This window comes from Protopterus annectens, chromosome 7.part0, assembly GCF_019279795.1.
Source record: "Protopterus annectens isolate FY-2018-M chromosome 7.part0, PAN1.0, whole genome shotgun sequence".
Taxonomy (NCBI): domain Eukaryota; kingdom Metazoa; phylum Chordata; order Ceratodontiformes; family Protopteridae; genus Protopterus; species Protopterus annectens.
The window spans coordinates 1,502,635,267-1,502,647,872 of NC_056739.1; the positions used below are offsets into that span (position 1 = coordinate 1,502,635,267).

At 39.3% G+C, this 12,606-nt stretch overlaps 1 protein-coding gene across 2 annotated transcripts in view; it reads right to left on the bottom strand.

The window, feature by feature from the left end:
* Nucleotides 1-12,606, bottom strand: part of OGG1 (8-oxoguanine DNA glycosylase) — a 568,013-nt gene that overhangs the window by 294,920 nt on the left and 260,487 nt on the right. The window contains exon 4 of one of the 2 annotated variants that reach the window (XM_044078042.1): nt 12,401-12,580. The exons of the other annotated variant lie outside the window; for it this stretch is intronic. Coding sequence (XP_043933977.1) covers nt 12,401-12,580 — 180 coding nt within the window. The remainder of the gene's footprint in view (nt 1-12,400; nt 12,581-12,606) is intronic. 2 annotated transcript variants of the gene reach the window in all.

Consider the following 12,606-nt stretch of genomic DNA (forward strand, 5'->3'; position numbering starts at 1 on the left):
TTTTGCAGTGGGGGTAAGACCCCCCACAGCCCCTGCTAATTATATATACCATAACTCCAAAATTGCACTACAGTGGGGGGAAAAGGGCAAATTTCCTGATCCCTACTGTAATGCGATCTCAGCCAAAATGGTTTGACAGACTGACTTGTCAATCATATGGTCTTGACCATGTGGGTTTCGATGATCTGTCTATCTTTTGACATATGCATTTAGGTTCATAGGTAAGTACTAGGCTGTCTGCCCAAGGACATTTATAAGCCTAGCCAGAATGTGTTGGCTTTCGCCACCCCCTTAGATTAGTTCCCTGTGCCCCTGTCCAGCAGAGCCATTAGTTCCCTGTGCCACTGTTCAGCACAGCCACTGCAGTGATCCTCGGGGTAAATTTTCTGTTTCCCATCCACCCGTCAAGGTTTCTCTTGAAGAGTGTTAGTGAGGGGCTCTGCCTGATATATGAACCTATGAGCCTATGTCCCAGCAACTGCATGCTGAGGACATCTTAACTCCATCCTGCTGCTTGAATCTAGTTTGGTCACACGGGCTGTAACCTCTTGACCAGAGAAAGAACAGTTGTGTAAAATCTTAGTAGATGTCCTTTCCTTCACTGTTGCAGTATTCATCACATCTGGAATTCCCTGCCAAGCGTAGTCTGACATCTGGCCAGTATACCAAAGCCTACTGTTGCTTTAAGATAACCCAAATGTCACACATATGCTCCTCATGTAGCGCAGAGCATAAATGTGACATCCGGATGTACCTTCCTCAGAACTGATTGCCCCAGTAGGAACCCAGTCTTAGGGAACTCAGTAGGTAACCTGTACATCCAGGAAGGCAAAGGACTAGAACTAGGACTAGGGGGAATGGAGGGAGAGAAAGAATACTGCAACAGTGAAGGAAAGGACATCTATTGTTATGGTAAGATTTTAAACAACTGTACTATGTCCTTCCACTCACTGTTGTAATATTCTTTACATCTGGAAGAGTGCCAAAGCTCAAGAAGAAACCTGGAAGGAGGAAGGAGCAGTATAGCCCTCTACAAAGCCATGAAGAATGGCTCTGGCAAAATCAGCTCCAGCTATGGAGACACCATCCAACTTGTAGTGCTTGATAAAAGTATGCACAGAAGTCCAGGTAGCTGCTTCAAAAATAGACTTAGTATCCAACCCCTTGAAAAAAAAGTACTGGAAGCCACAACTCTAGAAGAATGAGCCTTCTCAGAAGAATAAAGGCTCTTGTTATGAAAACAAGACAAGGAAGAGGAACTACAAAATCTACAGGATCTGCATGTTGAAGCCACACTGACTTCAGAAACCACTGAACTTTTCTCAAGTGGAGTCTGGCAGACGGAGCATAGGAATGGTGGATGCCATGAAACCCAGAGCTCTCAGAACCACCATGGCTGTAATGGAGGCCAGATGGAGAAGCCTTTGACAGAAGGAAGTGAGAGTTAAGGCTTTTGGAGGAGGTAAGATGCCATCATAGGCACTGTCTGAATCCTGCAACCCAGAAAGACATGATCCTGAGAAGGAGTCAGAGAAGATTTTTTTAAAGTTTATAGAGAACCGTAGGCTCTAAAGAAGAAAAATGGCAAAATGAAGATTTTGCAAAAGGATCTCTGGCGAGGAAGCCTGAATCAGCAGATTGTCCAAGTAAGGAAATATTTGGATTCCTTGAAGCCTACAAAAAGCAGTCAATGAGCTAGGCATTTCGTAAATACCCTTGGGGCAGTAGAAAGGCCAAAAGGCAAAGCAGAGAATTGAAAATGCCATGAAGCAACAGAGAAATGCAAAAACTTCCTGAACAGAGGATGAATCAGAATATGGAGATAAGCATCCTTGAGATCCAGAGACACGATATAGGCCTGAGGAAGAGTGAGTGGAAACAGAGTCTGGAGGGACAACATCCAAAAGAATGGCACCTTCAGAAAAGTGTTTAGATGAGAGAGGTCTAGAATTGGTCTCCAAGTACCCTCTTCTCTGGGCACTGCAAACATTTTTGAGTAAAACCATTTCTCCCCTTCGGACAGAGGCACCTCCTGAATAGTACCCCGAGTCAAAAGATCTCGAACCACCTCTGGAGAAAAAGGAAGCTGTTCCAGAGTAGGCTGAGGAATGTTCATGAAAGGGGGATGGGATTTCCACACCATGAAGTACCCCTGACGAATGACTGACAGAACCCAAGAATCCTGAGTAACCTGTAGCCAAACAGGAAGAGATAGAGGAATGTGGCTGGGAGGGGACAGACATTCACACAGTACCTGGTTTGTCAGGAAAGGAAGACTTCTGAGAACCAGAAGTCTGAGTAGCCTTAACAGGAGGAGCCCACTCTTCATTCTTTTTGCTCTTAAGAGGAGTGCAAGATTGCCTGCGAACAAAGACTGGCTTATTGGACTCGTTTCTCTGAAACTTAGGAACAAGAAAAACAAGCATGTTTGAGCTCCTATAAGGCTTTCCCTTTATCCTGAAGAGACTAAAATAACCTAGCAGATGCTTCCCCAAACAAAAGTTTATTATCAAGAGGAACATCCATCAATTTAGCCTCAATATGGTTAACCACCAGCTACTCATAAACATACTCAAAAACCTTTCACTAGATGCACTGACTATAAAATGGTTCCAATCCCACCTAAACAATAGACAGCAGGCTGTACTATGGGAGAACAATTTATCTACCCACCTCCCCATTGCCCTTGGTGTCCCTCAAGGCTCCATATTAGGCCCTCTCCTATTTTCTATTTTTATTAATGACCTACATTCTGTAATACCTCAAGCTACCTGTATTCAATATGCAGATGATTCCGCGTTAATATGCTCAGCCACTTCTCCATCTGACCTACAGACCCTAACCCAAAATGTGTTTAATACAGTCAAAAAATGGCTTCCACACCATTGCCTCATCTTGAACCCCAAAAAAAAACAAAACTCTTACTATTCACTCCCACCCGTAGGGCCTCCCCACTTAACTTTACTGTTATATCAAACAATGGTACTATCATATCTCCTTATCCCACTACCAAACTTCTAGGGGTATTAATTGATAACAACCTTAACTCTGATACTCATATTAACAGTACTATAAAAACAGTCAACAAAAAACTAGGCTCCCTTTATAGGATCAAACCCTTTCTGACTCCATTAGCCAGGACTACTACTGCATGTACCCACTTAATCTCTACTCTCCTCTATGCCTCCCCTATATATATACTAATCTGTGAAAAAACAACCTTAACAAGCTGGCTATCTCCTACAACAATACTGCCAGATTTGCCACTGGCTCTGCTTTCAGAACCCATCATTGTCATAATCTTGAACAACTAGGGTGGCTAGAGTTGCCAAAGCTACTACTATTTAACCAATTTACAGTCGCCCACAAGATCCTGTATCAACCTACTAATACCCCAATATACGCTCATCAAATAAACTACTTGTACAAATAAGTAAAACCAAAAATATGGCTGGTGACTCTTTGTTCTCTAATACCGTGGGCAAAACCTGGGACTCACTCCCCAGTGACCTGACCTCGCTTTCTTCAATAACACTATTAAAAAACAAACTGAAACTATACCTTAAAACACATTGGTTATGCCCTTGTGCTAACCCTGACTAACTTCCTCACTTATCATTGGGTACTTACCACTATTCCTGTACTAATATAGTTGCTTTTCTGTTAACCATAAAGAGAGGGGTCTATATTATAAACACGAATGTTTACTTACCCAAATACCTAAACGTCGACACATATTCCGCAAACCGCAAATACACCGAACGCCCTAAACCGCGAAATTCAAAAAGTCGAACTGTTATAATTGTCCCACCCCACTGCCCGCTACATACTACCTATACAAACAAACTAAATAAACCACATACATACACTAACCAAAACCCTACTTCTAACCCTAAACTAAACCCTACTTCTAACCCTACACTAAATCTTGCATATACCACCATGTATGCATTTAATTTAACCCGCACCCTAACCCTAAGGTCTGTAACTATCACATACTTACCTTACGGAGCTATACCGCAGAAGGGCCAATCATGATAGGTTCATAAGTTCATAGATTAGTACTAGGCTGACTGTCCTCGTGAGCCATTTTAAGCCTAGGCAATTATCCCTTGTGAGACTCAAACCCTGTACCTTGTGCTTGTAAGGCAAACACCTTAACCATTAGGCCACCCTCCCAATTGTATGATTCGACTTTTCCGGTTTCTTGCTTCTGGACGATCTATGTTTTCGCGGTTCGATGAAGACGTGTCAACGTTTAGGCATTCGGGTAAATAAACATTCGTGCTTATGATATAGACCCTAAAGAGAGTGTGCTTTTATATATTAATTTAATGACATTATAAATATCTTCTTATAACTATATGACATGTATAAAGATTCTTTAAGCAGTAATGTAAGGAAATGTAAAGAACTGCTAAAATCTGTAATGCACCTGCATTTGTAAAAACTGTCATATAATATAAATAATACTGTGTTTTTGGAGCTTTTCTCCCCCGGCCTCTAGTGAAAATGGACATATATCCAGCTGGACTAGCCCGGTCAACAAATGTAAAATACAAATAAATAAATAAATAAAGGTAAAGGCTGAAGCCTAAGCAAAGAATACCTCCTCATAACAGAGCCGAAAGCAGCAGCCCTAGAAAGGGCATCTGCTGCATGGTAGCTACACTTGATAGAATGGCAAACTACTTGAGAGGAAGCTCCTAGCAAGGAAAGAGCAAAAGTTTTACCCTCAGAGTCAGGGAGATCATATAAGCTGATGAGCCTGAGAAAGAAGAGCCAGAAAACATACCTGGACATATGAGTCTGATAATTAATAGCCCTAAAGGCCAGAGTAGTGTAAACCTTCTTACCTAACCTTTCCATGGTTCTGCTGTCTTTATCGGAAGGCAGTAATTTGGATGAAGGAAGCAAATGAGAGGGCTTGTCAGAGGCTATAGACATCACTAAAGGATCAGCAGCAGGACATTTGTACAAAAAATTACAAATCTCAGGCACCCTATAAAATCCATCAGGCTTCTTGGGAGCAGGGGACAGAGAATCAGGAGCTTTAGAGGCATTAGAAAAAGCATCCAGCAAAGCAGCCAAGACAGGAGGAATAGCAGAAAGTTTTGGAGATTCCATCTGCAGCAACTCATGACAGCTCTTATGATGTTAGAAACCTGAGCACAATCCCATTTAAAAAACTCCATCATCCTAGAGATTGTGTCTCTAAATGAAATTTCTTCAAAAGGAGTATCAGAACTGGTAGATTCCTCTTCCTCTGATCCACAGTCCAGAGGAGAAGGAATCTGGATAGAATAAGCCAGGGATTCTTCATCAGAATCCAATTCCACTTCAGATGAATCCTATTGTCTAGGCATTTTAAGGTAGTACAGGAGCAAGGAGGAGCAGGAACAGAAACCCCTGAGGAGATTTTTAATGCTAATAAGGCATTAAACAATCCATGAGCAAAGGCCTGCCACTCACTCTGTAGATCCCTAGAAGCAGGAGAAACATGCTTAGTTTTTTTCTTCTTTAAAGGAACATCTGCTCTATAAAACTTAGAAGGCTCAGACCCAGGACAGCATTCAATAACTGTAGTAGGAACTTCTTCCTTAACTAGAATGTGTGGAACACTCCTAGGCCCCTCAAATATAATCAACCATGGTTCCCCCTGAACATCCGAAACAGATACCTGCAAAGCCTTGGACGTGCTCCCACCCAGATCTTCGCCAGCCTCCAACCCAGATGCGGCAGAGGAATCTGACAATACAGCCGGGCGAGCCTTTGGGTTGTCAACAACCTTGGGAGAAACACCCAGCAGAGGGTGTACAGCGGAAGATTCCGCTCTTACCTTTTTCACTTTCTTCCGTAATGGCTGACCCTTGGAGTGGAAAGTTCCCTTCATTGTATCTTTAGTGAGAAGCTTAAGATGCTGATTCACATGATACAAGGCCTGCAAAGAAAGTCTACTATGCAGGGTTTTAGGAATGAAAGCCTGACAAATGCAGCACATCATATGGTTGTGAAAAGCTCCTAAGCAAAATAAACATTTACTGTGGTGGTCTTTATAAAGAATCTGTCTCCTGCACTGGCATTTACCCTTTCTGGATGACATTAACTCTTAGCGGCAACAAAAAAAGCCAATAAAAAACAAAACCTCAAAAGGATATTTATCTGCAATGGCTGGGTATCAGCAAACCAGGTGTTGGTGTTTAACCTGCGAATGAAAGATACGTTCAAACTGACGGTAACAGATGTAGGCATTCAGACCGATGATCAAGAGATGCGTTCGGATTGGCGGCAAAGAAGTTCTGAGGAAGGTACGTCCAGGCATCACCTTTATGCCCTACACTACACAAGGAGCATACATGTGACATTCTGCATACCTTAAAGCAACAGTAGGCTTTGGTATACTGGCTGGATGTCGGGTTTTCCTTAGCAGGGAATCCCAGATGTAAAGAATACTGCAACAGTGAATGGAAGGATATCCATTGTGGGCAGAACTATGAATTACCCATTCCTTGCCATTGGGTATTGCTACATAGGATCCTCAGTACAAGATGTGATATCTTTATATTGGCACTATGCTATAATTTCCTGCTAGACCAGATACATTAAAATGAATAACTTAACATCTGAATATACCATTCGAGCTGCATACAGCACAGTAGCAAATAGAAGAAAACAAATAAAAGAAAAGTATAATCTGGCTTCTACTTTCCACTACAAATGAAACTTCTATGGGATTTTGTAATGGGTTACAGAATAATGCAGAACACATTAAATATAGCAAAACATGTTTTAAATTAATAGTCTTTCCACTTCAGACCACAATGTATCTCCTACCACAACATCTGGCCATGTGTGACCTGATAGCAACCTTCAGATTCCTTCCAGCCACGCCACCAATGCCTCTCTCCTACAATAGGTTCAGCTCCCTAGATCAGCTTATAACAGAGTGGATGATGCTTTTTCCCAGTATCTGTTTACCAGCATTTACAATTTTTTTGCTTGATAAAAGAAAATACTCTGATTTGCCTCACATGTTTTTTTTCCTTTGACCCAATCCACTTGCTGCTAATTTCCACCTATACTGCCTATCAGTCCATTCACTCCTCTTTACACCCTTACTGTCAGGAAAGGTGTGGCAGTAGTTTGAGAAACTGTCATCTGATCATCATGGCTGAATACATCTCTTCCACTAAGTGTAGACATGCAACAGTGGCAATACAACACACATGGTGCTGTGGGCATTTAGTGATGTTACCAAGGTTTCTAACTACTACTAACCAGCAATATCCTCCCAAAGGAGAAATGCATTCACACCACCATTACCAAAGGTGGCCATTCTGCAGAAGCTCATTAGGTGATAATTTAAATCTCAGATCAGGTCTGATGGTATTAGAAGCTACAAGCTGTCCATCCCATTTTCAGATGCTTTTGACTACATGTTATGCTAAAAGGTCAAAACAATAGCACATTAAATGATCCAATTTATTTTAAAATTATACAAGAAGGGATCTTTGGTACACAGCAATAAACCCCGACTATAGCCCAGACAACCCAATTTTGATTAGTAGCTTGGAGACTGAAAGAGATAGGCTGGGGGAGACAGGAGTAAGCTGCAAATGCTGCTTCACCTACCCTGGGGGTGGGGACTGGTGATCCAGTGGCTGCTTCATGAAATGTAAGTGGAAATTTGCAGGGAATACAGCCATAACTGGTAACTGCGTTTGGCATACCAGGCTGGTGATGCTAGTCCTCATTAGCACTCGTGGGAAAAGCATATAAGGCAGACACCAAATTCTGCCTCTAAGGGGCAATACTAAGGCTTTTAAGATAGAAAAGGCTCTCCTGGATGATAAGGGTGCAGAGTGGAATGAATGGACTAACTGACAGTATACATGGAAATTACTGGATCGGGGGGGGGTAAAAGGAAAATCCACTAATGGCCAGAATTATGGTGTCCATGGTCAGATTTCTCCTTATGGGGTTCAAATAGGCCAACTGATTGTAAAGGACTGATCGTCACTGGGAGGTGGGAGGAAAAATAACTAATGTGTGTGTGTCTGTGTATATAGTATGGAATTCATTAAAACACATAACTTACTTATTATTGAGTGTTAAAACATCAAAAACGATTTGTAAGGGAGATATGGACTCAAAAAAAAAAAAAAGAAATCAGAAGAGCACAAATGTTGAACCATGTTGGTACAGCAGATATTACTAAATTAGAAGTTGAAGATTCTTCAGATCTACTCAGAAAAGATATTCTTGTAATTGTAAATTCAATTATTAGAGGAACAGATTTGCAGAGAAGATAATGAACATCGAATCATGTTATGCTTGACAGGAGCAAAAACAGAGGATGTGAGACAAGACTAAGAACGCCTTAATGTAAGGAAGTATGGATCTGTTTTTATTTATGTCAGCACAAATGAGCTCCTCTGCAAGGATTCTCTGACTGTTCGTAGGGAACTTACATTCCTCTTAGACAGTACAGCTGGTACAGGTGTTTGGAAGTATTTTTCACAAATCACATATAGAAAGGACAGTCAGGTCACCGTGAATGAAAAGATTTTGGGGTAAATACCTACATGAAAAAAATGTCCTGTTTTAAAAAATAGAAATGTGTAGAGCATCTGAGCCTAATTTGGGGCACACGTGTTCAGACAGGATGGTGTCCATTTGTCAACATCAAGGAAGAGAATTTCTGCAGTAGATATTTTGCAATATTTGACAAACATAAGGCAGGACAAAATTTTAACCGTTCACACATAGCAAAATTTGATGCATCTCTGATGGCTGTTAATACTAGAAGCATTAATAATAAAGTTTTATTATTGGACATTTTCTACATTCCTAAAAGATTAATGTTATTTATTCTTTGTGAAACATGGTTAAAGAACAATGACTGGAAACCAGTTCTGTCAGGGCATAAATCTTTTTTCTGTAACAGACATTCTAACAAAAAATTGGGTGGAGGTATTACGACAAGGACTAAAGACAGTTATGAGACCTGTGATTATTACATTTTCAGTGATAACACCAATACTATAGATCGTGTAAATATGCAACAAAGTATAGAAGAATTAGGATCTTTGCTTGGAAGGATTTACATTGGTATTTTTATACATCAAGTAGAATCCAAAGAATTTTTCCTCAGGTAGACAGCAATGCTGGAGGTGTAATAGGGAAGAAAGAGGTAACTGTGAATATGTTTTCTGGGAGTGTAATGAGTTGGCAGACTTTAAAGCTATAGTCTGTCAGAGATGCTGGGTGAGCAAATTGGTGTAACTAAGGAAATTATTTTTTTTTTTTGAGTTATGGTACAAAATCTGAATTGCCTAGACACAATAAGGCCTTGGTGAGTCTAATTATGGTGGCTACCAAAAAAAACAATTGCTAGAAAACTGAAATCAAAGTCTAAACCAACTGTACTAGAAGTAGTGAATATAGTTAACAGAGATAAAACAACTGGAATTAGGATCTTTAGAAAAGAATAGGGGCAAATTACATGCAAAATGGGAATTGTGGGAACAACACATGCACAGGAGGAATGAGGTTGAAAGGAAGGCAGGACTTGAATGTGCTATGTAGTGTTTGACAATGAGTGGATAGATAAGTAAAGCATAATGCTTGCAACTAAAATTATGTCAATATAGTTTGTGATGTATAATGTTTGCAACTAAAACTACGTCAACATAGTTTGTTTTCATTTATATAAATGTATGATTGCCTATGTCATACGTGATAATTTAAGAAAGACGTTTCTTGTTTAAAAAAAAATCTGTAGATTGTGTAACTGACAATAAAGACAAGACAAGACCCTGGGACATGTAACAATTGTTGGAGTGTAGAGACCACCAAACTCAAGTGCTGATGACCTAGAAGAATTCATCAATTTCTTGCATGAAACACAGGAGGAAAGAATAAGAGTGGCTGGTGACTTAAATTTACCAGAAACAGACAGGAATAATATTGATTCAACAATGTTAGTAAGGAAATTCATGAACAGCAGTTGCTTCAGACTCCAAAAAAAAAAAACTACCAGGGAAAGGAACATCCTAGATTTCCTTTGTGCTCCTAAAGAAATTACTGTTACTTCATGTCAGGTTTTACCACCATTGATGTAAAGTGTTCATGGACTTATGGTTAATTGTTGCTAGACAATTCTGTCAAACTGACATCTAAACCAATGTACAGAAGACTGATTACAGATTATATGGAAGCAAAACAGTCACTATGTAAAACTAATTGGAGCGATGCATTCATTGGAAAAACTGTAAAAGGAATGTGAAACGTTTTGAAAGAGAAATTGTTTGAGTGCAAAAAATAAAAAAAACAATGTTTAACATCAGGATCTAGGCATACATCAGGTATATTTCCATAAGAATAAGATACCTGAGTAAGGTGAGATACAAGAAAATATAAGAAATGGAAAACAGGTTGAACTACAGCTTTGAAAACTGAAATAAGCATAGTGTGAGACAAGATCAAAGATACTGAGCATAATAGGAAACCATTTTATAGATACACAAGATGTGTAAGGAGTAAAGCCATACAAATTGATTAACTGTTGATTCTAAAATTTATTGTTAGAACACAACAAAATCTTACGCAAAACAGTTTGGCTCCACAAAGGGGGTGATGTTGTTCTAGTGATATCCAGGTAACCTCAGATACTGGAATCAAAATAGATTATACTGAAAATGAACTATGCAAACTGGATCCAAACAAAGCACTGGGAGGAGAAGGAATAACTAACAATAACCTGAGAACACTTCAGTATGAACTTACTGTACCATTATATCTACTATTTACTAGGTCATATAAATATGGGGAGATTCCTCAAGATTGGAGACACGTGCTTATTAAACTTGTCTTTAAAGGTGCTTATTAAACTTGTCTTTAAAGGAAAGGGGAATAGGACCCTTAAGTCTACTCTCATGTTGTAAAAATTCAGCAGAGAAGGCAATATTGGATAGGTTATTGTCAGAACTGGAAAGGTTGTGACTTTAAACCATATATCAGCATGCATATGTGAAAAATAGATCTATTACCACCTGTAGCATGATGTTCTATAACAATATAATAACAACTATGAATGAAACATTGTGCTGTGATATAATTTATTTAGATATAACTTCAGCATTTGACATGGTCATACATAAAACACTGAACAATAAATTACAGCAACTAGGTATTGAATTATTCTTGATAAGATGGATAGCTGCATGGCTTACAAATAGGACATGGCAAGTATCATGTATCAATTGGACAGATGAAATTCTTGGTTACAGCCAGGATGTCCCATAGGTCTGTGTCCTAGGCCCTTACTTCTTTAAATTTCATCTTTCAGACCTATCTTTTTCATCTGAGGTGTTCTACAGTCTGTATGCAAGTGACCTGAAAATGTGTAAACTGATTACATGTGTTACAGATATGACATGTCTGCAAAAGAACTTGACTAAACTGACGATTTGGGCACAAAAGAATAATATGCTGATAAATAGTTCAATAACTAAGCATATGAGATTTGGGAGACGCAAACTGAAAGGTGAATATTTAATACAGCACACAGTGATTGAAACTGTAGATTCATGTAAGGACCTAGGTATACGGGTAGATCCAGCTTTGAGTTTTTCTAATCATATTAACAGATTGATTGATGATAGTTATAGAACTACAGGTTGTATAAAAACAATTATAGTTCTGGGAATCAGAAATGATGAAGCTATTGTTTGTTAATTACATTAGACCCAAACTTGAGTATGCAATAACAATATGGAAACTTTATAAGAAAACAAGCACGAGTAAACTGGAAAGACACCAGAGGAAATATACCAAGAGCATCCGTGGATGTGAAAATTTATGTTACTAATAAAGATTAAAATATCTGAACTTGTACAGTGTCTTGGATATTTAAGAGGAGATCTTATTCAGGTATATAGGGTATTTAGAAAAAAACTCTCTGGGAATGTTTAGCGTTATCAAAAAGTAGTAGAGAATCATCAGACAACCTATGCAGAAGATTCTGTAGAAAACAGAATTGTACTAAATGGTTCTCTGTGAGAGCAGCTGATGTATGGAACATTCTACCAAACTACATTAAAGCAAACACTAGTTTAGATATTCTTAAGAACAGCTTGTACACTTATAATGGGAACAACTGTTTGGTATACTGGCAGGCTAGAAGGTCATTAATGTCTGTGCATGACATATTTGTATGTATGTATATTGATTAGGAGCATTAGAGAAACAGAGGCAAGAAGCTTCCATTCATTTCAGGTTGGTAGTTTTCTCAAGTTCTTCATTCTTCTCTCTGCAATGCTGCACTGTTTCAATAAAAAAAAAAGTCAGTCACAAAATTAGCAGCAGCTGACTTTATACAGTGGAATGTGGAATTAACCTGCAAGGGCCTCAAGCGTGGGAAAGGAGTAATACACTGCTTCGTCCAGTTGACAAAGTCTCTTGCCAAATGCCTTACACAGCCGTTCAATCATACCCTCTATTCGGGAAATGTGATTATTTGAAGTGCAAATAAAAGAAAAGAAGCATTCAGTTGGATCCTGTCGAAGGATTCTCACTCCTAAAAGAAGAAAGAGAAACAGTCAC